The sequence below is a fragment of the Verticillium dahliae genome, genomic scaffold, assembly GCF_000150675.1.
Source record: "Verticillium dahliae VdLs.17 supercont1.5 genomic scaffold, whole genome shotgun sequence".
Taxonomy (NCBI): domain Eukaryota; kingdom Fungi; phylum Ascomycota; class Sordariomycetes; order Glomerellales; family Plectosphaerellaceae; genus Verticillium; species Verticillium dahliae.
Window position 1 is genome coordinate 864170 of NW_009276938.1, and position 21857 is coordinate 886026.

The 21857-nt window shown below is 55.5% G+C and overlaps 6 protein-coding genes across 6 annotated transcripts; 1 reads left to right on the forward strand and 5 right to left on the reverse strand.

Annotated features, from left to right (window-relative positions):
• Nucleotides 1–2076: 2076 nt before the first annotated feature.
• On the reverse strand, nt 2077–6461 carry VDAG_03247 (RNA-dependent RNA polymerase; the record flags this gene model as incomplete). The annotated part of the gene is made up of 3 exons (XM_009657112.1): nt 2077–2213; nt 2363–4521; nt 4573–6461. The coding sequence occupies 3 exons, from the start codon at nt 6459–6461 to the stop codon at nt 2077–2079; spliced, it is 4185 nt and encodes a 1394-aa protein (XP_009655407.1).
• Nucleotides 6462–8011: 1550 nt separating this feature from the next.
• Nucleotides 8012–9070, reverse strand: VDAG_03248 (peflin; the record flags this gene model as incomplete). The annotated part of the gene is made up of 3 exons (XM_009657113.1): nt 8012–8881; nt 8946–8964; nt 9030–9070. 3 exons carry the CDS (start codon nt 9068–9070, stop codon nt 8012–8014), a joined length of 930 nt encoding a protein of 309 aa, XP_009655408.1.
• Nucleotides 9071–10262: 1192 nt separating this feature from the next.
• Nucleotides 10263–12390, reverse strand: VDAG_03249 (uncharacterized protein). Its single transcript, XM_009657114.1, has 4 exons — nt 12245–12390; nt 11204–12189; nt 10714–11153; nt 10263–10617 (listed from the first exon to the last, which is right to left on the reverse strand). Exons 2-4 carry the CDS (start codon nt 11754–11756, stop codon nt 10360–10362), a joined length of 1251 nt encoding a protein of 416 aa, XP_009655409.1. The 5' UTR covers nt 11757–12189; nt 12245–12390; the 3' UTR covers nt 10263–10359.
• Nucleotides 12391–14037: 1647 nt separating this feature from the next.
• On the reverse strand, nt 14038–15930 carry VDAG_03250 (uncharacterized protein; the record flags this gene model as incomplete). The annotated part of the gene is made up of 3 exons (XM_009657115.1): nt 14038–14691; nt 14741–15585; nt 15636–15930. The coding sequence occupies 3 exons, from the start codon at nt 15928–15930 to the stop codon at nt 14038–14040; spliced, it is 1794 nt and encodes a 597-aa protein (XP_009655410.1).
• A 2278-nt stretch (nt 15931–18208) lies between these two features.
• Nucleotides 18209–19239, forward strand: VDAG_03251 (uncharacterized protein; the record flags this gene model as incomplete). The annotated part of the gene is made up of 2 exons (XM_009657116.1): nt 18209–18264; nt 18621–19239. 2 exons carry the CDS (start codon nt 18209–18211, stop codon nt 19237–19239), a joined length of 675 nt encoding a protein of 224 aa, XP_009655411.1.
• A 752-nt stretch (nt 19240–19991) lies between these two features.
• On the reverse strand, nt 19992–21857 carry VDAG_03252 (glycine-rich RNA-binding protein; the record flags this gene model as incomplete). The annotated part of the gene is made up of 6 exons (XM_009657117.1): nt 21647–21857; nt 20737–20791; nt 20611–20683; nt 20441–20547; nt 20125–20375; nt 19992–20068 (listed from the first exon to the last, which is right to left on the reverse strand). The coding sequence occupies exons 2-6, from the start codon at nt 20754–20756 to the stop codon at nt 19992–19994; spliced, it is 528 nt and encodes a 175-aa protein (XP_009655412.1). The 5' UTR covers nt 20757–20791; nt 21647–21857.

Consider the following 21857-nt stretch of genomic DNA (forward strand, 5'->3'; position numbering starts at 1 on the left):
CGTGTCAGTGTGTTTGCCTTGGGATAGTGTCCCGTCCGCGCCCCTATCGGCACCTGCCGAAAGAGTCGAAAGCCTCCGAGTTCCCAACGACACTTAGTAGGTGTCGCGAGTCCGTCCAATCCAGGCCCCATCCCATAACCCTATTTCCCGTTGTGTTGGTTTTTTTTTCCCCCTCCCACCGGTTGCCATCATCGTTCCGTGGCGTACAGGTTGCCCACAAACAAACAACGCCGCCGTCGAACCTGGGCCGTAAACTCGGATTCTGCTAAACGGCAGCCAGGGATTCGTGGTTGCAGGAGGATGAGGGCCTGTGGAGCCGAGCAGGGAGAGACGACCCAGGCGGTTCGGCAAAAAGGACGGCCGAGGCAGCTGACACGGTGATACCATTGGCCTGTGGGTGGTGGAGAGCCTTTGGCGATTGGCGACCCAAATGACTCGATTCGACAGTCCGTCCTTTGTCCATTTTCTGGCGTCCCTCCATTTGGGGTCTGGTTGCTGCACGGAGCAGATTCAGATGCGGGATCAGAAGCAGAAGCAGAAGCAGAGGCAGAAGCAGAAACAGACTAATAAGCAGTGTCCGTAGCAATCGAACCGGGTCGTGGCTCGAGAGGAAAGAGCGGATGAAAAGGCAAGGACAAGACAAGTCTGGCACTGGAAGTCGACACCAGGGGGGGGGAAGGTCCCTGGGCGAGCCCACTGCATGTGCCAGTCCAGGTGCAGGCTGCAGCTTGCAGATTTTTGCTGGGCAGTCACGAAGGAGGAAAAAAAAAAAAGAGCTGCTAACGAATTTCAGGTCTCGTGATGAAGGCTGTTTCGGTCATAATCGGAATGCTCCTGGTCTCTTGATGTCTCCTGCGCTTCCCTTTGCCGTGGCCTGAATCCTCTGGCGGGTGTGACAAGGTGCGCTCTCACCACGGGCAGGACAGTGAGTCGCCTGGTAGCACCTGACATTCCCGCTCTATGCGCGAGCCGCTGCATCAAGCTCCCTGGCTGTACCTTCTTGTGTCTCCCTACCACCTGTACCTTCCGTCCGCCTTCCATACCTTATCCACAGCGGGGTTGGGGGTTTCTTCAGCACGTCATCCCCATTTTCGCCCCCCTAGGCAAGTGGCAGGCAAGCAGGCAAGCAGGCCAGGTCTGGTTGGGTCTCCCCCTCCCCTCCAGCTCTCTCTTCTGCCCACTCTTCTCTGGAGCTCCAGGGCAGCTTAATCGTGCTCCTGGAGCTCTTATCGGTCTACCCCCCCAGAGCAACTTTCGTCCAAAGCAAAGGCGAGAGAGTGAGAAGGGAAAAAGAAGCCCAAGCGCCCATCCATCCGAACCATGCCATGCCCTCCAGGCAAAACCACACCCCCAAACCCATCCAAGCATGACTTGCCATTTACTCTGCCACATGCCTCAATCACCGAAACCGCGCGCCCCTCTCACCGTCTTTTGGAGCTCGGTCGGATCCCCTCCCCCGTTCTCGAATAACCGCGCGAAATCAATCATCCGCTGGTCCCCCTTGACGAGCCAGCCCCCCTCCGTTTGCGCTCCTTTCCAGACGACCAATCGCAACCTCTCCCCCAGCCACTTGTGATGGGCCAAGGGGGAGGGGGGTGGTTGCTCGTTCTTTTTTTTTTCCCCTCCCGTTTCCCCAGAGGCAATCACCAACGAGGGGTTGTCCCTTGGCTCGAGAGCCGTCGACCCCTCGCTCCAATGTCAAGGGTGCAGTGACATCACCCCGCCTATGGGCTTATGCAAGTGCTCGCACGCGCGCTCAGGCTCGCATCTCACGTTCCCCTTGCTCATGCTTTGCCTCGTGGGGGGCTCAATCTCCATCGATCGGCTGTGATCGTCGTGAAAGCATGGTCATGACCGTGATCGTAGTGACCTCAGCCTCGTCGCGGACGGACAATCTCCCATCACTTGTGTTTACTCACCCATGTGGTTTTCATCAAATGTCGAGATCCGGCCTCGGGTATCTATTCTCAAGACTCTATCACATCCCCGCTTTCGCTTCGTAGTACAAAATCTCCTCTACCCAAACCACTTGACCGCCACAACCAACATCACGTCTTAGCACGTTTCCAAGCGCTGTCATCTACCATCCAATGTACCGAGTAACAGGCAGAGTCCCTGCGGACCACCCACCGGCGCACACGCCGCACTCTCAGCCTGCCTCAACCAGTCGCCTAGGCTAAGCCAACGTCCACGTGCGGAACTTGAGGCCGTCGCTGAAACCCCTTTGTGTCATGGCCCAACGGCCCAAGCGACAGCGATGGCAGACACCGCTCCTTTCGTCTGATCTCGTTTACGGCGCCTCATGCCCCGATCTTACGTAGGAACGCAGCAATTTCCTCCTAGGCATCGTCTATCTGCGTACCGTCCTCGTCATACTCAACGTCGTCGAGTACTACGCTCTGGCCGTCCGCCGGGCACTTCTTTGCCATCATGCCTTTGACGAGTCCGGAATCTGGCCTCAGGATCGCGTACATTGACGACGTCACTGCAACAGGACCTGCTGGACCCTCCGGGCGAGACGATGCCTTGATCCACGCCAACTGTCGTCCAGCGATGTTCCAGACAAAGGAACTCGAGGACCTATAGTACTCCTTGAATGTCGTCGACGCCTTGAGGAGTGTCCAGGTATCAAACGGCGGGGCCGACGAGCCAGCGGCCAGGTACATCGTCAATTGCTCGTTTCCGGAGGCACTCTCAGGCACTTCGAGGGACTGCCACTGGTTGTGTATCGCCTGTACCGCCTCAGTGTACTTACCCCCGGCTTTGGGGATATTGCTCCACTGCTGCCTGATAGTTCTTATTTCAGCAGTGAGGTAGTCGTTGATCACCTTGAAGCAAGACGGCTCTGGCCCCTTCGCACCCAAGGACATGGAAGTCTTCATGAGCCTTTCAAAGTCGTCAAACGGCCCCAAGAGGTCCTTATCAAAGGTGATAGCCTCATTACCGAGCAGGCTGTTGAAAGCCTCCATCTCTTGATCGACCAGGGGTAGAGCCACACGGAACTTGAGATAGTCCAGAACGTGTTCCTCGCCAAGTCTCCCGTCCTTCGAGGACCTTTGGTTGTGATTGACACCAGTCTCAGCCTTGTAACGTGGTTCGGGGAGGTCCTGAAGCCCATTTTTGAGCAGTCCTTTGCAGAAGCGAACCCACTGGTCCCGACCAAAGACAATGCCTTGCTTCGCCTGATCGACTAGATTGCCCACAAGATGCGAAAGTGCAACGGCATCGCTGTTGTCGATGCCATTGTAATCATAGCACAGTCTTTCTTTGTAGGCCGTGCAGATGCCGAGGAACTGTTCTTTCATGTTGAATGTGAAGCTCTCGTACATAAACTCGGCCACAGCCCGGTCCATGTTGCTAGAATTTTTCTGGACCAGATCTTGAAATGTTCCCTTGCGCTTCTCGAGGTAGCCGAGCGCGAACAGGTCCGGAACAACAGGGTATGCGACGTTTTGAAAGCTGTTGACAATCGTTGAATCCCAACAAACCCAGGCCTGGTCGCCGTCGTAGTCTCCGCCCGAAAGTAAGTCAGCCAGGGGACTATCACCCTTGATTGAAAATACAATAACGTCTTTCAGATGGCGAAGCTCCGGTCTGAAGACTGCCCGAACACGCTGGATATCGCTGGGGAAATGGGCTGGCGCTCTTGCCACCAGGACGTCCATCCCATGGAGAAGCGTATCAGAAAACTGTCCGTCGGGGTCCATGAATTTCGTCGAAAATCCTAGATGAATCTCTCCTTCTTCGAGAACACCTTTGAAGTCAACGACCATTTTAGCGTATGTAGAGCATCCAACTTTGATATTCATCTTGGATTTCAGCAGCTCGCACTTGCGAAACGCCATTTTATACGACATCTCTCGGAGAAATGAGAGTTTCTTGGGCTGGAATCCAGCATCGAGCAGCAGGTTGACCCGTTCAGCCTCGTTGTCGGGCAGTCCGGCAAGGAAGCGAATATTCTGGTCCCTTAGGCGGTCATTACGGTAGCCCTGGAAGAAGCTTTCGTGGATCCATTGTCGAAACTGTACCGGATCGTCCATGGATGAGCGCTGGCGTGCGAGCTCTTCTTTCAAGGTCGTCCGTAGGCATTTTGCTATAGCGTTGCGCATCCGGTGTTTGTCTGTTCCCCGCTTGACGTCTCCATTGACGAGCACTGGGATGAACTGCATGTTCAGGTTGGCAGCCCTGAGCGGCCGAGCCTCCGTCTTGACTTCGAAGGTACGGTGATCCTCGTCCCAAAAGTCGCACTCCCATTTGCGTTGCGACGGATATGTTTCGATCTCGAAATCATCTTTGTTTTCAGGGTCGGTGCCGACGATCCAAACTCCTTTGGCGCTTCCAAAGCGCCCTTGATAGGCACTAGGCGTGTCGGTCAGGCCCAGATACTCGGCTATGGCTTTCGCTGCTTTGGGTGACATTTCAGCAACGCCATCGTTCATGACTTTTCCCGACTTCGAACATATGTCCTCCGCATGGTGAGTTATCTGGCCAGGCTCAAAGATAATGGTTGGGTAGGTTCGGCTAAGACCTATCCATTATTAGGCCTATGTGCAAGATTCCTGGGGTACTCACTTACTCAGGGCTAGGCGGGAGAATAGCTTCAGGGATGGCTGGGCCGCATTTGCTCTGATGGCGATCGCCCACTCCAGCATTTCAGTCAACTTCATTTTTGTTCTTTCGTTGACCTTTTTGGCGTCTGCCTTTGCAGGTATGCGGTTGCCTGGACTAAAGGAGTGACCGTCCTCGGCAAAGCAACAGACACGACACTGTTTGAGTCTGGTTTTCGTCGTGGCTTTACCTTCCCAGGCCGCAAGGCCCTGAGCTAAGCCAGCAGCGACCTTGTCAACATCTCTCGTGAAGAAAGCAGCCCACTGTCTGCCCGCCAAAAAGTGCTTCTCGGTCGTCAGCCACTTGATAATTGTGTCCGTAGCACCGTTGAGGCGTTTGATTTGAGGGGGAACTCCTGTGGCAGTAAATGACGGGAAATTCATCTCCAGAAACCGATCTGAGCCGAATCGACGACCTAGGCGATGTCCCAAATCAAGCTTCAGTGGTTGAAGTGAAACATTGAAGAGAGGACCTGTGGGGTTTGTATTCCAGGATAAATCAATGGAAAGGCAGACAGCCCTGCTCTTTGGCCCTTCAAAATTGCCATTGCCAGCGGTCCACGTTGCTTCAGGGCAAGGTTCGGGGAATGCCTTGCCTTGGAATGGCGAGTGCTTGTATAGCTCAGTTCGTAGAGTCTGTTGATCAACCCAACGGTCACTGTAGCATAAACCAGTCAAGTGTTCCAGGTCAACACCACAATGCAAAGCAATGCGGGTTACCTCCCAGCAGACAGCCAAAGGCGCCTGATTAAGAAACTTTGGCAGTCTGGGCCACACTTTTCTCAGCCTCTCCTTGAGATCAAAAGGCGATTCTGGACCGGTGGTTTCCGAATTCTGAAAATCGTCCTCTGCGAACGGCCTGTGCTGGTTTGCAACATGGTCCTCGCGGTGATGCTTTGAAGATGGTTTGTCGAATTGTGCAAAGCTCTCCTGATGTTTCGAGAGTGAGTCTTGCAGAAGTTTGACAGCATCTGAAGCTGCATCGTATTGTCTCGAAGAGCATTGTAGGTTCGGTAAAGAATCACCCCGTATTCTTTCCTGACTGCTTGCCTCGACCGTTGACTGGCTGCCTTGAAGAGCATCATCATCCTCTTGTGGTCGTGAGAAGACGCTGGAGGTGAACGTCGTATTGCTTGTGTTTGCGGATCTGTTGTAGAAACTGTGAGACGACTTCTGAGGCTGATGAAAGAAAAATGGCGCCCTGGAGGCAGTGACTCTATCGACAGAGGCTTCAAAGGGAGAAGTGACTGTTCTGGTTCGGACGGGCACATCGTCAAGCGCGTCTGCATCTCCTTCCTGCTGCCGGGATCTCTTGCATTCCCTATTGGGTGCTTCAGGGTAGACTCCAGCAGAGTTTCTCTTGTACGGTCTCCCTCCTGCATCGGTCTCGGCTTTGTGAATGGTGCCGAAAGAGCGGTCAAGCGGTCCGTGAACTTTCCAGGCTTGAGACAGGAGGTCGTAGAGGGTCGTCTGCAGGAATTCGGTCTCCGTATTCGGACCAACATGAGCGGTAGAAGGCTCCTGCGGCAGTGAAAGCGTCCCTGGGAAGGCGCCACGTTCGTGCAGCCGAGTGTTGGATGAGTTGGCGGCACACCTATGTAGTTGATCCAGGATTCCTTGGAGGACAGTCCGTTCCTTGAAAAACAGATAGCGCAAGCGCTCCTGGATCTTCCCTACACGTTCGGCCTGGGGGTCAGAATTGGCATTTGTCCGGCGCTCGCGGGCTGTCAGTTTCGAGTCCGAGGCATGAATGCCAAGGCGGTATTGTCCATTGAGGTTGCTCAAGAAGACGGGGAAATCATCAAGCCTCTTCTTCGCAGGTGTTTTTTCTGTCGGGCGATGGGCGCCCGCCATGGATGCTGATACAAGGAAGCGATATTATGACAAAACAGAGAGTTGAGGCAACAAGCGCTCAGCATCGGCCCAGGCTCAGATGATGGTCACCTGGGCTCACGAAGAGGATTGAAAGTGCGGTGTGAGGCAAACAGCCCTCACAGCAAATGAACGTAAAGCCAAAACAGGTCCTAGCCGGAGACGTGCGGCCGAGCGGACGGGCTCCAACTTTAAGGAGAAGCAGCGAGAGCTGGAGTGCGGATGTGGTGGTCGAGGGTAGCTGAGAGGGAGGTTGAGAGTGGTGGAGGCAAGACACGGGGCGGACCGCTGTTTAGCATGGCAAGTGGGTGTGGGGGCGCAACCGCCTTCCCATTTTAGCGACGCGACCCCTGGCCCCGGGCGAATGCCTCCCTCCAGCCCAGTCTGCCCTGCCTGCCTACCTACCACAACCTGTCTGCCTTGTCCTCTTCGGACTGATCTGGACCAACAATGCAGCATCATGTTAGACAAGGTCATCAAGTTTTGTGTAGAGCCTGAAACTGAGGGTGCGATGACCAGCTGCGTCGACAGCTTGAATCAAACTGTCTCAGAATAAGGATCATGACAGCTGTTGCGGGACCCACTCGACGGGGCTTGTTAGGTCGCCATCCACCTTATTTCCCATTGTTTGCTTTCGAGGCGTGGAACGTGGCGGGACCAACAACAGCTACAAAGCTTGACATCTCACAGAGAGTAAGTAGCCTGCCAATCAGCGTTGTGGCCGTTGGCCAGTCTACAACCTCCCAAGAAGACGGGCAGCGACAGATGATGAGCTGTCAGGTGCCGACAAGTGCATGAGATGACTGGCTGTTCCGTTGGCAGTCCTCATTCGATGGATTGACGGCACTATTGCGGGCATTTGAGCTCGTTGCTCGTTGGATGGACTTCTTTGTTTCAAGTCTTCGATGACAGTGGTCTGTGGCGAACTCGGAAATCAAAGTGCTGAAGCTCATTCATGTGCGAAAATACCAATGCTGGATCTATTCAACGGGTGGCCAAACCCCTGTTGATAGCCGGATGCAGCCAGCATGACAATTTAAAACAACACTCGTATTATTATTAGTGCTTCCTCTTACGTTAACTATTTCACGCTCGGATTGACCATGCAAGATTGTCAGAGAAATCTGTTGAGGCTGGCTCCTCAATCCAGAGACTACAGTGACAAGTCGTAAGACACCACACACGAGTAGCTGCGAAATGGATCAATAAAGATTCATAAAAGGTCTGGCATCATATTCGAGATGGCTGCGAGCTATCATTCCCTCAGATGAAGCGCCTCTCACAAAGCCACCAATCAGCCGAGAGGGAACTGGCCAGCCAAGCCTCCAAACCACTGCCTCGCCCAGCACACGGCGCACGAACCATTAACCCAAATGGCGGTGGTATCAACAAACCAAATCATGATCCGGGCGCAATGCCCGCCTCCCCCTCCACTCCTCCCGAATGCAGAGAACCTCCCATGCTATCTCAATCATCGACAAAAAAACCCAGAGACAAACAATAGGCATGACTGAAAAATGCAAAGAATCCCCCTACTTCAGCTGCTTCAGGATCTCGGACAAGAAATCCTCAAAGCTGAGGGTGATGTAGCCGTCGCGGTCGTCGTCGTACTTCTTGAAGACGTCGGTCATGCGCTTGAGGCTGATGCAGGCCTGGACAAAGAGGTCGAAGCTCATGACGCCCTCGCCGCGCTTGTCGTAGGTGCGGAAGAGCAGCTCGACGAAGCCAGGGCTGAGGCGGTAGCGGAAGGCGACGAGGGCGTTGTTGAACTCGTCGAGGGAGATGTTGCCGGAGCGGTCGGCGTCGAAGCGGTCGAAGAGGGTGCGCCAGGATGCGAGGAAGGACCAGAGGCCGCAGAACTCGGCAAAGCCAATGGTGCCGCTGCGGTCCGAGTCGAACATGCGGATCATCATGCGGATGGTGTGGGGGTCAAAGGGGGACCAGTCGCCGTTGACGAGGGCGGCAGAGAGCTCGCGCTCAGAGAGCTGGCCGGTGCCGTCCTTGTCGACGGCGCGGAAGAGGGGGAGGAGGGTCGGATCGGCGCCGTCGGCGGTCATGTCAGGCTGTGGCGAGGGAGGAGGCCGCGAGGAGGCTTCGGGGCGGGCGTGATGGATGGGACGGGGTTGGTTCGTGGGCGGCGGGGAGGTGGCGCCGAAGCCGTGGGAGGGTGCCGCCGAGGAGCCGGAGGGCTGGCGGTGAGAGTCGACGCGCCTGGGGTCCTCGCGCCTGGGGTCCTCGCGCCTGGGGTCCTCGCGCCGAGGATCATCGGACGGGCGAGGGGGTGCGGGCTGAGGCTTGCTGTCGTAGCGGGATGGGTAGTGAGACGAGGCGCCCGAGTCGTGGCGCTGGGGATGGGGGTGGGATGCCGTAGTGGGCGAGGGACGAGGAGGAGCGCCGCCCTTCTATTGCTATGGTTAGTATTTCTCCAGGCCGTGTAGAGCATCAGGATTGCGATGGTGGACGTACGTGTTCGGGCTCTGCAAACCTGTGCGCGATTGCTGGTCAGCTTCGAGGATTCTTTGGCGGGGTAACGTGCCGCGAGTGACTTACCTAGGCAGCTCGTCAGGATTATAAGGTCTGTTATAGGCCATTGTGGACAATCGCTTTGGTTCAGCAGCGAGGTGTAGATGTTGGTGGGGATAGGGGATAACAAAAAAGAAAAGGAGCGACACGAGAAGAAGTGACTGAGGTTCCGGCTTTGAAGGCTGTCGCAAGCTGAAGAGCAGAAAGCGAACAGTGGACAGTGGACAGTGGTCGGGTAGGAAGAGCCGCAGTGCGAGCTTGGCCTTGGCCTTGTCGGAGCCCGGTGGAAGAAGTGGGGCAACAGCGGGGAGGGGAAATCGAGGTCCCTGCGCTAACACGCTCTGGCGGCAAGGCAGCATGCGGGCGGCCCACCCAGCTTTTAAGGGGTCTAAGGTCAGGGGCACAATTTATAAGGTACACCTACCTACCTAGGTAGGTACATGGTACTACCTATATGGGTGCCTAATTTTTTGAGTTCACAGGTAACAACCATCCCAAAGGCAGGTACAAAACCGGGACTGGTTGAGGGCAATCAGATTTTGGCCATGCTGATCCCAGCTTGGCGTGGAATGCAAGGGCATGGCATTTTCGTCAGTAAGCGGGCTCCGCCACCGTCACCATCCCGAGCTTTACATGGCACCCGATGCGAGGTTCGACTCGGCACACGCGGCCAGTTCGTTGAAGTCCCGTACCCAGCCAGTGTTCCCCCTTACTAGGCTTCCACTGCTGTATCTACACCTTAGGCACCGACTTGGGCCTATCAGAGTGGATGCCCGGTGGACCAAGCCTGTGTTCAGCGCAGCACAATCCAATGATGCAGCCCATCATTCGAGCAAACTTCCATACCAAACATGGCCCGGTGTACAGGCAGCCACCAGAGAGCCTGTCCCGCAGATCCACAGCAGACCTTATGCGACACGGGTGGGAATGCATACGCACTGGTCATACCTATAGCCTCATAGCAAATGGATGTAGATTATCAGTGCAACAGGAGCCCGCAGCGACAGGTCGATCAGCTTGTCAGAATCATCAGGGGGTTTGCCCACCTTTGGGGGTCCTCGCTCGTCCCATGTCATGTTCCTCTGTGTTCCCTGTTGTTTTTGCGACCAGTGTGAAACTAGGAGAATTTGACACCACAGCCTTTTTGTCCAGAACTAAAGAAGGCCCCGTTGGGGAATGGATGTACTAGTCAAAAGCCGACCTCTCGTACTTTGAATGTACTTTGGATGTAGTGGCTGCAGGCTACGTATGGGACTTGAGGGAGTATAAACTAAGACATAAGGGGGTTGAAAAGTATGTAAACACGTTATTACAAAAGAAACTTGACTGATTTACGCCGTGTTATGTCTCCCAGCACCTAGTGTCCTTCACGTGCCTCCAGCTTTAGGTACGCCACTCGAAAACGACGAATAAATATGACGTGGCGCACTGTCTTCCAGACATAGGACAGCAGAAGAAACCCAGCAAAAGCAAATGCAGAATAGGGAAAACAGAAATATGTGAACAGCAAGACACCAACAAAATGGATGACCGACACCAGCAGTGCAATGCAAAAGGCCACTTTTCTTTTTTCTCTTGCAGCTTCGACAACACTCTGGTATCTGGGCGTACTGGCCTGTGATTGTGTCGTTAGCGAGGTTCGGGACGAACCAGATCCACGACAGAGAGGCGAAGCCAGCCGCCTGTCTTGAAGCACTCTGCAGGTACTCACGGGGTTGCCTTCTTCAGTCGTGAGGGTATTGACTCTGGTCTCAAGCTGATGGGGAGTAGCAACTTTGGAAATTGGAGCGACAGTTCGCCCAGCACTCGATGAGGAAGATGATGCTGTCTCAAAGCGCTGCATTGGCCCTAAACCCATTTTTCGGGCTGCCAAAGGCAGAGATCCTCTTCTGTCTTGGGGTGTTTGAGGTGATATCTGCTGGTGAGGCCGAAACCGCACGATCATGGAGCTGCCTTGGGGAGTAGAGCCTGCTGTAGTGTCGCCCATTTGGATCGCCGGTATTTCTACTTCCGACTTTTCAGACCCTAACACTGCGGAAGACCCCTTTGCTCTCGGAACAACTATGGTCTGGCTGGTTTCCTCTTCACCAAATCCTCTTGCAGCTAAAGCACCAGGCATCTGGGCTTCTTTATGAATGGGCTTTGTGATGCCTAAGAACATGTATTAGCATCCGATGAGCAAATAGATCTCGTCAACCTACTCCCGACCTCCAGTGCTGTGAGAGCAAACACCAGCAGAAGCAGCAGCGGCATGACTTGACCAAAGCTGAATTCAAGGAGAGGACTTATGTCGACTTCTGGCTCAAAAAGGCTTCGTCGCAACGACTCCAAACCGATCCCGGTCCAAGTAAGACTGGTGCAAAAGTCGAGGATCAACGAGTCATAGATATCCGTCAAAACGTCCGCCAAGATGGTCCATACCACCATTGTCTCGGAGTGTGCGGGTGTCGTTTTTTTGATAACCTTGTGTTTCTTGTCGAGACTTGTGAAACGCTTCGGGTTGGGCTCTCTGTAAATGGAACACATGATCGTCAGCAGCCAGGGAGGTGTAGACGTGTAATTCTCATCCTCCCGTCGTATATCACGCATGGCGCTCATGTAAAGGATTAACATGACAATAGCGTCGGCAGTTCCGTCTCGCAGCGCTACGCTAAAAGTCTCTTTGTCACCATAGCTCTCCCATAGCTCGCAGGCAGCTGGTCTCGACGGATCGTAGTTCCATATGATGTGCTCCAGGTAGGTACCTGCGATCATGGTTGCCAGGTAGAACGCCATTAAGGCACTACGAACACGAGTCTGCCATATATGATTATGAAAGTGTAGCCTCAAGATGCTCAACGTCGCCAGGTGTACACCTGATGCTAATGAAGCGAGCTCTATGCCGACATGGTAAGAAAATGCGGACATATCGCAGAAAAGAATTGATATGGTGACGCAAAGCGCGAAGCCCGTTACCAGGGTTTGATCGCTGAGGGATAGAATAAACGTCTGGAATCTGCTGATTTGGTGACAGGCAGGATGATTTTCAGGGTTGCCAGCAATCCATTTCACGAATGGGAGTGCCAAGAAGAGCTCGTCGAACAGAGCGTATTGTTCTTTAGGGAGCCTGCGCCGAACGATGGCAAGGAAAGCAGTGATCATGGCCGTGAAGGAAATCACAAGCATTGAGAGGATAACCTGGACAATACTGATCGTCAGTTACTGACCGAAAACAATAGTCCTCCGTAGTGATGATGGCTTACTCCTATACCCTGAATATCAGGGTCGACAGGGTCCAACAGGCACGACTCTTCGCCGCATTTCGTTTTTACTGCGCAGTAATCACCCATGTCGGCAAATTCTCTCTTGCGTGTTCCAACCCTGAATCACAGAGAAAATATATATGTTCGAGGCTCCCACAAATACCAGATGGGGTGCATTCTGACTATGTATAGAACCGTCTTCCTCCAGCCTGATTCCTAATCGGGTACAACTGCATGGCGTTGCCGAGGATGCGTATGATCAGATTCGGGCCGAAGCAAGGCAGCCAAGTCGTAGCCCCCGAGAGTCCTAGATAACGTGAATGCGTATAATTGTGTTAAATCTTGTAGCCTTTAAGTGACCAATACAATTTTGCAGATATAAAGACGTCGGCAACCTATAGCCGTTCGAGTGTACTGATCATCTTAGAAGCCCGAACTCTCAATAATCAAAATCACCTCACCACACACCCATATAGACGCTCGCCCTGAGATACGTCTGCTAGGTGGCACTGACTGACCCGATTGCCACCCACTTTCGGGCATTCCGGGAACTATCCGTAGTCCATAGCCTTGTCATCAACGTCCACCAGAAATCCAATCCAATACACCACGCGAGTCGTCGCGGACAGGGCACAGATCCACACCATCTCTTTCGGCCCGAGAACAGTCTCAAGCACTTTGGAGCTAAGGAGCCGGCTAGACCGCCTGCTCGAAAGAATCTTATCCATCAAAGTGCGATCAAGCGATATAATATAACTGGTCCGGGGGCTCAATTCTGTCATTATCTGGAGCGCTCAGAACGTACCTTTGTTCCTGAGGTTGTTGTCGGGCCTAAAGGGATGGTGACCAAGGTGTAAAACCCTGCATTTTGGTTCGATGGTAAACGCACCGAAGCCAACTCAGTTTGGGGTACTCAGGGCAAGGTGGCATAAGATGAGAGCATGGTCAAGGTGTGCGCGACGAATCTGAAAAACACTGCAAAGATTCTCACCTGGTTGGTCCAGAATAGGTGCATCAAGCCAGCGAAGCTTGACTTTAGAACATATAGCAAGCGTACCTATGCTGAATCGACATTTTCATTGCAAAGTCCAGACGATCGATGCAGCATACTCGAACGCGCGCCGGAGCCTGCGTGGCTCAGAGAATCACAAAGCGTATTTTCCAAGTGCCGTATTCCACCTACTCTGTAATGCGAGACAAGATCGAGACAGTATGTCCAAGCACGCCCACGTACTGCTCTGCGGCCCAGTGGTTGCGCGCGTTGGAGTTACCTTACCTTTAGTGAGGCTCGGGATCTGCCGACCCGTCCCTTGTATTCCATTCAAGAATGTCAGATCCCTCACGTTGCCAAGGCTTGCAACCGGTGCGTCTTGGCCCATGAGCCTGACCTAACGGGCAGTGAACACTGTTGGCTTGCCAAGTGTTTCATGCATAGGCTGGAGCGTGAACGATCAGCGGCTCCCCGACACGGCCGAGTTGCGCCGTGCCGTCGTGCCGAGACGATCACCCCTTCGCTCCCTGCCGGCCACGTGCGCCTGCACACGTCAGAATTAGAATCTCCACAGAGCCGTGGTGAGATATGTAAGATGCTCAGACTACTACATACATCATGTTCACTCCGCCAGTCCCATCATATCTACACATTGTATAGCGGATCAAAAAGCCAATCCAACTCCAAGCACGCCATGCAGTAGGCATATGAGCCACTCAAGATGCCGCCCAGACATTAAACAAGAGACAAACCGCCACAACCGTCTTCTGGCGTCAGACATGGCGATTTCCTCTCACCCGCCTTACTCCCGCTTCACCGGGTGCAACAACAGGTTGGGCATGTACAGTTGCCCCTCGCTCTCCGTGAGCGGGTACATCGGCTTTCCATCCTGGGTCTTCTTCCCCTGCAGCCACCCTTCGAACAGCTCCCCAGGCCAACCGCCGGCCCACCAGAATGTGCTTGACATCTGGGGTGAGTTGATCATGTCTGGCTGTCCCCATTGTGGATCTCCCTTGCCGAAACCATCATCGCTGGCCTTCGGTCCCCCGAGCATCCATCTCGCGCGCTCCTCGTCATCGGGCACATCGTTCAGGTACCATGGCAGCGGCGGGGCACTGATTTTGAGCCCCAACCACAGCGCGAATGATGGTAGCGTTGCCTCTGATGCTATTCGCAATCCTCGCCTCTGCAACGTGTGAACGGCGTGCAATAATGCCCGGCTGCCACGTTGAATTGCTGGCGGACAAAAATATCGGGGTGGGCCTTGCTTTCCAGCCCGGAATCCGTAGACCCAGCCCCGGAAGATCCACGTCGTGCTCTTGCGCGCGTCCGCGCACAGGCTCGTCACAATGACATCGGCATCTTCTCCCACACCCCACTCAAAGTTGTCCTCCTCGTCAGTGGTGGGTGGCCGTGGCCCAATGGGTGAGACCTCGCGCACGCGAACCGGGCCCCACTGACCTCGTTAGCAATTGACCACAAGAAAACCTCATGGGCGCACTTACAACATGAGAGCGGCCCCGGTTGACCTCATCGACAGCGGCCCGGAACTCATCGGTTGTGTTGAACACGGTAGGGTCGTAGAAGAAAGTCGATCGTTCCATGGCCTGTTTGCGCGGCTCCTTGCGAGACCATAGGTCCACAGCATCCAGATAAGCCCCAGCATCGCCAGTGAACCGCATGTCCATCTCAAACTGCCAGTAGTGGTCAAATTCGGGGTAGTAGTGAGAGAAGAGTTGCAATGGCTGGAAAGCCTGCCAAAACGTTCGGTGCTCGAGGGTTTCGGGGTACCAACTCTCCAAGAGAGGCTCGTTCCAGAGAACGGCGATGGACTGCAGCTCCTTAGGAATCTTGGCATGCTCAAAGGCACGGGCATACTCTTCTGGCGAATTCCAAGGGTTGAACTCCTCGCTGCGAATGTGGACCAACAGCACGACGACGTACTCTCCACCAGTGCGCAATGACGCTTCGACGATGAGGGAGCGGATGTGCTGCATGTCACGCTTCTTGTAGTCGTAGCCATCATAGGCTCTCAGGATGATCGCTGTCCGTCGACTTCCACTGAAATCAGTCCATTGATGGTCTTCCGGCACCGTGCCGGCGCTCTTCCAGGCGAATCGAACGGGGTTGTTGAGGAACTTGGTGGCTTCGCTGGTGAAGCGATGAGCGTTTAACGCAAAGCAGTCATTCTGAAGCAAGCCCCAGTCGACCGTGTCCCAATCGACCACTGTGCGACTGTAAGATTTGTCTTCTTCACCGAAGCCATAAGGTCCATAGCGACCATCGGGAGACATCCAAGACTTCTCCAGACCTAGCTCTTCATGAGAGCCGGCAAACGGCACGGGGTACTCTGCGATATCGTCAGCAGGCTATGGCCGGCTTCAGGGCCAATCGACTCACTCTGCGACAGATGGGCGGATGTGAGGGCATCGTCGGAGCTGTTGGATAGTAGTTGACCTCGGGGGCCGTAGCAGGGCACGCGGGGCCCAAGCGACATGATGGGGCGCGGCGGCGACATGCGCGGAGGAGCGCGTCCCCGAACCGTATCGACAGTGTGCATCATCCATGTTGCGGGGCCGTTCTCTTCAATGAATATGTAGCACACGACATACAATACGGCAAGGAAGGCCAGGACAGAGCGGAAGAGGCGCCATGGCCTGAGGCGATAAGGCGCGAGGCCGAGGCTGATTCTCATAGTCGTCGGATGGGCGACAGCATGATTGAGGAAGCGTCGCGATGAGTGATGGGGTCCCTTGGACGGCCGTCGCAATCGGTCGGTTGGTACTGTAGCGGGCGCTGGACGGCGTGTGGCTGACTGCTCGAGCTTCTCTCGCACCTCTGTTCTCTCTCGGCTGAGCGGCGCACGGGAGGGGCCGAGTCGAGTCGCGAGGACACAAGTCAGACGGAGAAGGAAAGAATTTGAGATCAACAACGGGACCCTGGGTGAAGTGAAAATAAGGATGAAAGCTGTCAAGTGGCCAAGCAAATGGTCGCCAGGCCTAAACCAGCCAGTGTGCTTGATACCCCTGAAGAGGTTGGAAAATTATCCAAGGCGCCATTGGAGGTTGAGGACGCTGGCCCGTTCTTCATCTCTTTGGGGCCCATGCTCATCTCCAGAAGCCCGGGGCTGGGCCTCGCCTCTGGCGTGTGGGCAAAAGGAGCCAGATGGCGCCAACGCGGTGGTTGCAGGGGGGGCGCGGGATGCCTCGCTAGTCTTCCATTTCGGCGCCATCGGAATTGGCCAAGCAGCCAACCATTCAGCACAAACTGGGTGGGCTTGAGGATCTCGACGGGCACTCGACGCGATGACCGCTGCGGTAGAACTGTGGCCTAGGTATTGAGTGAGGGCCAGTAGAAGGGGGCAGGCTTCGTTAGTCTCGGTCATGTTCGCGGACGAGCTGCTTCCGGCATGAATCGTGGGACGACTGAGACCACAAGAAAGTAACATGGAAATCAGTGTGGTGGCAGACTTCCGAAGGGATTGACTCGATATCGAACCCGCGGCACGGGTGCACGTGCAGACGCAAAATGTAGCAAGGGTGTTTGGATTCTTGAACAATGCCACCAACCATCCATGGGCCGATGCGAGCCTGGCGAGCCTGTTAGGACCTCTTCTGTGGCAGCATTTGGACGGATCGAATGATGTTGGAATAAAGTGAAGTGACAGAGACAATTTAGAGCCGAGTGACTGACTGCTTTGGCTTTGTCCGACCATCGATCTGCCTCTCTGCTTGCATCTGGGCTGGAACGGGCAGGGGTGACCTCAGCACTCAGGATCTAGGAAGGTGGTACCTCCTCTGAGGGGCAAGAGCACACGTGTGATGGTCCTGCACTTGAGCCATGCAAGGCCATGTAACACGTGAGGAACGAGGCTGGCAGGAGGCATGCTCCCCGCCTCATTCTTTAGTCGCACCTTCGTTGTTATTGATGAGCACCTGCCCTCCACATGCTACCTTACCTACTTTACTCAAAGCAAGCCCCACGTAGGTAATCGGACTTGCCGCCTTACTCGGGTGCCTACCTACCTTGCCTGCCTACCTACCTAGCAAGCCTAGGTAGTCAGCAAAGGGGGACACTGCAATACAGCGGGCGCCAAGTCGGTACAGGCATCGCATCAACCCCTAACTCGGTCCCCGCGCAGATGTCGAGAGATGCAGGGCACTTGGGCACGCACCTCACCTGCTGCAATGCCCAGACTTTTCCACGGCTCCCGGCAACCATGCCCGCATGGGATTGCGTATGCTTCCGAGGCCCTCCTCCACCGCCCGCCAGGCAGGCCCCCGTATCCATGTGAGGGAGAGAGAGGCCAACAGAGAGACGAGAAGAAATAAGACCACCGCGTGCCCACTCGCCATCGTCTACTCAAACTTCTTCTGTCCTGACCTCCCTTCGCTGTTAGACTCCAAGAAGCTCGCATGGTTCCTCCACCGCCCGGGCCGACAGCCATGGCACATTCACACGTCGCTAGTCATTGGTTCCTGGATTCTGGATTCTGGATGTTTGCCTACCGCGAGGCAAACGGTTCAACAGAAATACCCGTCACTCCGCCGTCTGCGGCTTCTCACAGACATCTAGACAAAGTTGTCGCTCTGCACCCCAGATGACGTGACGGCTGGCCCATCACACGACACTGAGCTGTTGGGTCGCTATCCCCCACCGGGCTGCCCGGTGCATTTGTCATGACTGGCAAGGCCACCTGAGTGTGAGGAGCCCTGGGACCTAGGACGGGTGGTCGTGGCCGCCCGATCGATTTTATACCCGATCCCGCCCTGTCTGCCCCGCCGCGGGGTACTCGCTGTTTCTGTCTGTCCACGACCTTGATACATACCACACACGGACACACCCACACCCAACACACACACACACCTTGACAGCTCTCCAGACTGTGGCCTCAAGTTGAGGCTGCCCTTGCTTTTCGTTTTTGTTTTCTTCACCTACCCTGGCTTTACCGCTCCACCGTGGACGTCACGCACATGGCGTCGGCCGACCTTCACACAGACGGCGATGAGTTTTGGCTCTTTGGATATGGGTACGTCCAGTGACGCCAGTTGCCGGTGGTGTATCAATCACAGCTTGGCTCGCCCCTCCGTCTCACACGTCAACCTCACAGGAGCCTGATCTGGAAGCCTCCTCCACACTTTGGTAAAGCTTGCACCCTCGGAAATGCCGCTCTCCTCCTAACAGCCACAAGATAGGAGGATCCCTGGCTGGGTCACAGGCTACGTCCGTCGTTTCTGGCAGGTCTGTTCATCCTCCGCCCCTCATCTCTTTCCTGAACCAACACAGAAGCACATCAACTAACACGACATCAAAGGCAAGGTACGCTGCGAGCTCATACGACAGGATGAAACCTCATCGCCGCCCGTACTGAACATAACCCCCCAGCCAGGACCACCGCGGCACCCCAGAAGCCCCAGGCCGCGTTGTCACCCTCATCGAGCGCTCATACTGGTCCGCCATCCACGACGCGCACGACACAGCCCCCGACCGCGTCTGGGGCGTCGCCTACCGCATCCGCCCCGACAAGGTCGCCGAGGTCCGCGACTACCTCGACATTCGCGAGATCAACGGCTACACGATCCACTACACGCCCTTCCACCCAGCCGAGTCCGCCCCGCCGTCGACCACATCCTCCTCTTCTGCCGCCGCCGCCGCCTCGGCATCGGGACCTCCCAACCCCGCCGCCCCCATCCGCACCCTCGCCTACATAGGCACCCCCGACAACGACCAGTTCACCGGCCCCCAAGACCCGCAGGCCCTCGCTGCGCACATCCGCCGGAGCGTGGGGCCCTCAGGCCTCAACACCGACTACCTCTTCAACCTCGACCAGGCCCTCGACGAGCTGAGCCCTGACAGCGGCGACGATCACATCAGAGACCTCACGCGCCGCGTGCGCGCCATCATCGCCGCCGAGGGGCCCTCCGCCGAAGCCGAGACGAAAGCTGACGAGCTCGCCAGGACGAACGCAACAAACACGGAGGAACAGGAGGAGACGGAACACTGATGGGAGGTCACGCGGGCGGGCGTTTCGAAAGAGTCAACTGGGACAAAAGGTTGGTTGTTACCGCAAACCTGTCACGACGGCAGCATTGGACCATGGAAACCACCCATCATTTTCGTTCTTTTCTCTTCCACTTTCTCTCCTCTCTCTGCTTTGCAGGCCGGTTGGCTCCCCTGATTTCATACGAGACGAGAAATTCACTCATAGAACAGACGTACAGATTGCAATGCTAGACCTCCAGAAACTTGGCTGGGGACTGCAAAAGGAACAACATCAGAGAACCCATCGTCGTCCCCACCCGTCATCTTCGCGTCACCTTGTTCCGAGTCAATTTTGTGCCCATACATGGCTGTCATCTACCCTCACCATACACGCAAACATGCGACAGATAGTAAGCAACGTTCCAATCTTGCCGAACGACGGCGCGAGTAAGGAAAAGCACACGGGAAGCGACGGTAAACATTTCACCATCAAGAAATGAAACAAGGCGATAAAAGCGAAAGCGAAACACCCCGCCGAAAATAAAAACCCAAGGCCGTTCAATTCCGTTTGCCAGGCATAAGCCCCCTCTCCATTGCTGAGGGACCCGAGCCTTCCTTTGCCACCAGAGTTCTTGTCCATGCGCGCAACACTAGGACCGGGGGTATCTTGTTGTAGCACCGAAGGGTAGCACCAATTCGCTCGATCGAACCTACGGACACCGGCGCACACGCATCATTTGTCGTTACGGGGAAACGGGATGTCGCCAAATACGCTTAGTAGCCGCCTCCATTGGGAGGCTGCTGCTGGCCCTGGTAGCCACCACCGTAGCCGCCGGGGGCACCGTAGGGGTCTGAACCATGAGTTAGCAGACGAGCTTGGTTTTATTAGCTTGGAGTTTGCGCTTACCCTGACCGGGGGGAGGAGCACCATAGCCCTGCTGAGGGGGAGCGTAGCCGCGACCGCCGCCGTAGCCCTGCTGGTACGGGTTGGGGTTGGAGCCGTACCCGTGCTGGGGAGGGCCGCCGTAGCCGCCGCCACCGCCGTAACCACCACGACCACCATATCCGCCGCCGCCGCCGCCACGACCGAAGCCGCCGCCGCCGCCACGGGGACCGTTGTCGGAAGCGCGGTCAACGCGGATAGTGCGTCCATCGAACCTGGAAGCGTAAATCAGCAAGTGTTGAGGACAAACTGTAGATTGCGCATCAGAGGGGAAACGTACTCAACGTTGTTCATGGCGTCAATGGCCTTCTGGGCATCCTCGTCCTGGGAGTAGCGGACAAAGCCGAAACCACGGCTGCGGCCGGTATCACGGTCCTTAACGACGACCTGGAGCCAATGTTAGCGGGCCTGATGATTGCCGAGCACAAAAACGCGCAGTGATCTACGCACGGCTTCGTCGACGGCGCCGAACTCCTCGAACCTGGAGCGCAGAGTCTCCTCGGTGGTGTGCCATGCAAGGCCGCTGGTAGCATGTCAGCAGGCGTATGCGATGAATGATTCTCGGAACCGCCCTACCCAATGAAAAGCTTGGACATTTTGTCGGTAGGTGAGGTTTTCTGATCCTAAAAAACTGGAATAGAGGTCAGCTCAAGTTCGCAGCACGATGTAGCTGCCAACATGATCAATAGACTGGGAACAGGTGAAAATTGGAAAGGACACGGGGTGCTGTGCCAAGAGACTTTCAAGGCGAAGCGCCGACATGCGCAAATTGGGACAGGGGGGCAAATGTGGTGTACGGGCAGACAGACGATTCCCTTCGTATCGACGTGTGCAGATCTAGGGAGGGGGAACTGGCGGTGCAAGTCGAGGTCGATCTGGTTGCTAGGAGTAGATCGTCACAGGGATTGCGCCTGGTGAGATGGGTCGAGTCTAGGCAGTAGAGCAGCGGGTTGATGGTGTCGAGGGGAGAAAGTTTATTCGGAGGCGGGATGGCGAGCGAGTTGCGCACGTCTGGCGGTGGGTGGTGGAAGAATGGTTGGCAAAGGAGGGGCGTGGGCGTGTGTGACAGGAGGTACCTTAGGTTCTGGATTGCTGATCCCGGGGTGGACACGGCGGCAGATGGACAGCAGGAACAACCAGGCCCGCGATCCGGAATCCCAATGAGGTGATGCACAGGGGGAGAACGAGTGATGTGATGTAGATAGTGACCCAATGACTCTAGCTTGAGCCAGGAGCGACAGGATTTGGAGGGGGGGGTGAGGGGTGAGGGGCGAGGCAATCGCAAAGCAAGAGGCAATAGGCAAGGACGAACGAGGGACGAGGGGAAGGAGCGGGCAGGCGTGGGAGAGACGGCGGGGTGAGAGAGAGCTTGACGTCGTTGGGGGGGTCGGGAGGGGGAGCTTCCCAAGTCCTTGTACCTCACGGAAGGTACCGGGGGTGCGCATGAACAGCGAAAATGTACTTTTGACAAAGTATAGATACGTACCTTCTTGAAGAGGGGAGGGAGTGTGCCTGAGCTCTGAAGAGGTATGGCACAACAAGGTGAATTCGTCTCGCGCGGTGTCGAACAATAAAGTCGTCGTTGAACGTGTACGAAAAGGACTGTGAGATTCGAACAAGGCCGTTTCCGAGAGACTGCGATCAAGAAAAGCAGACAGACAGACAGGAGGAAAGGTGTAAATGAAGGGGGAATCGCC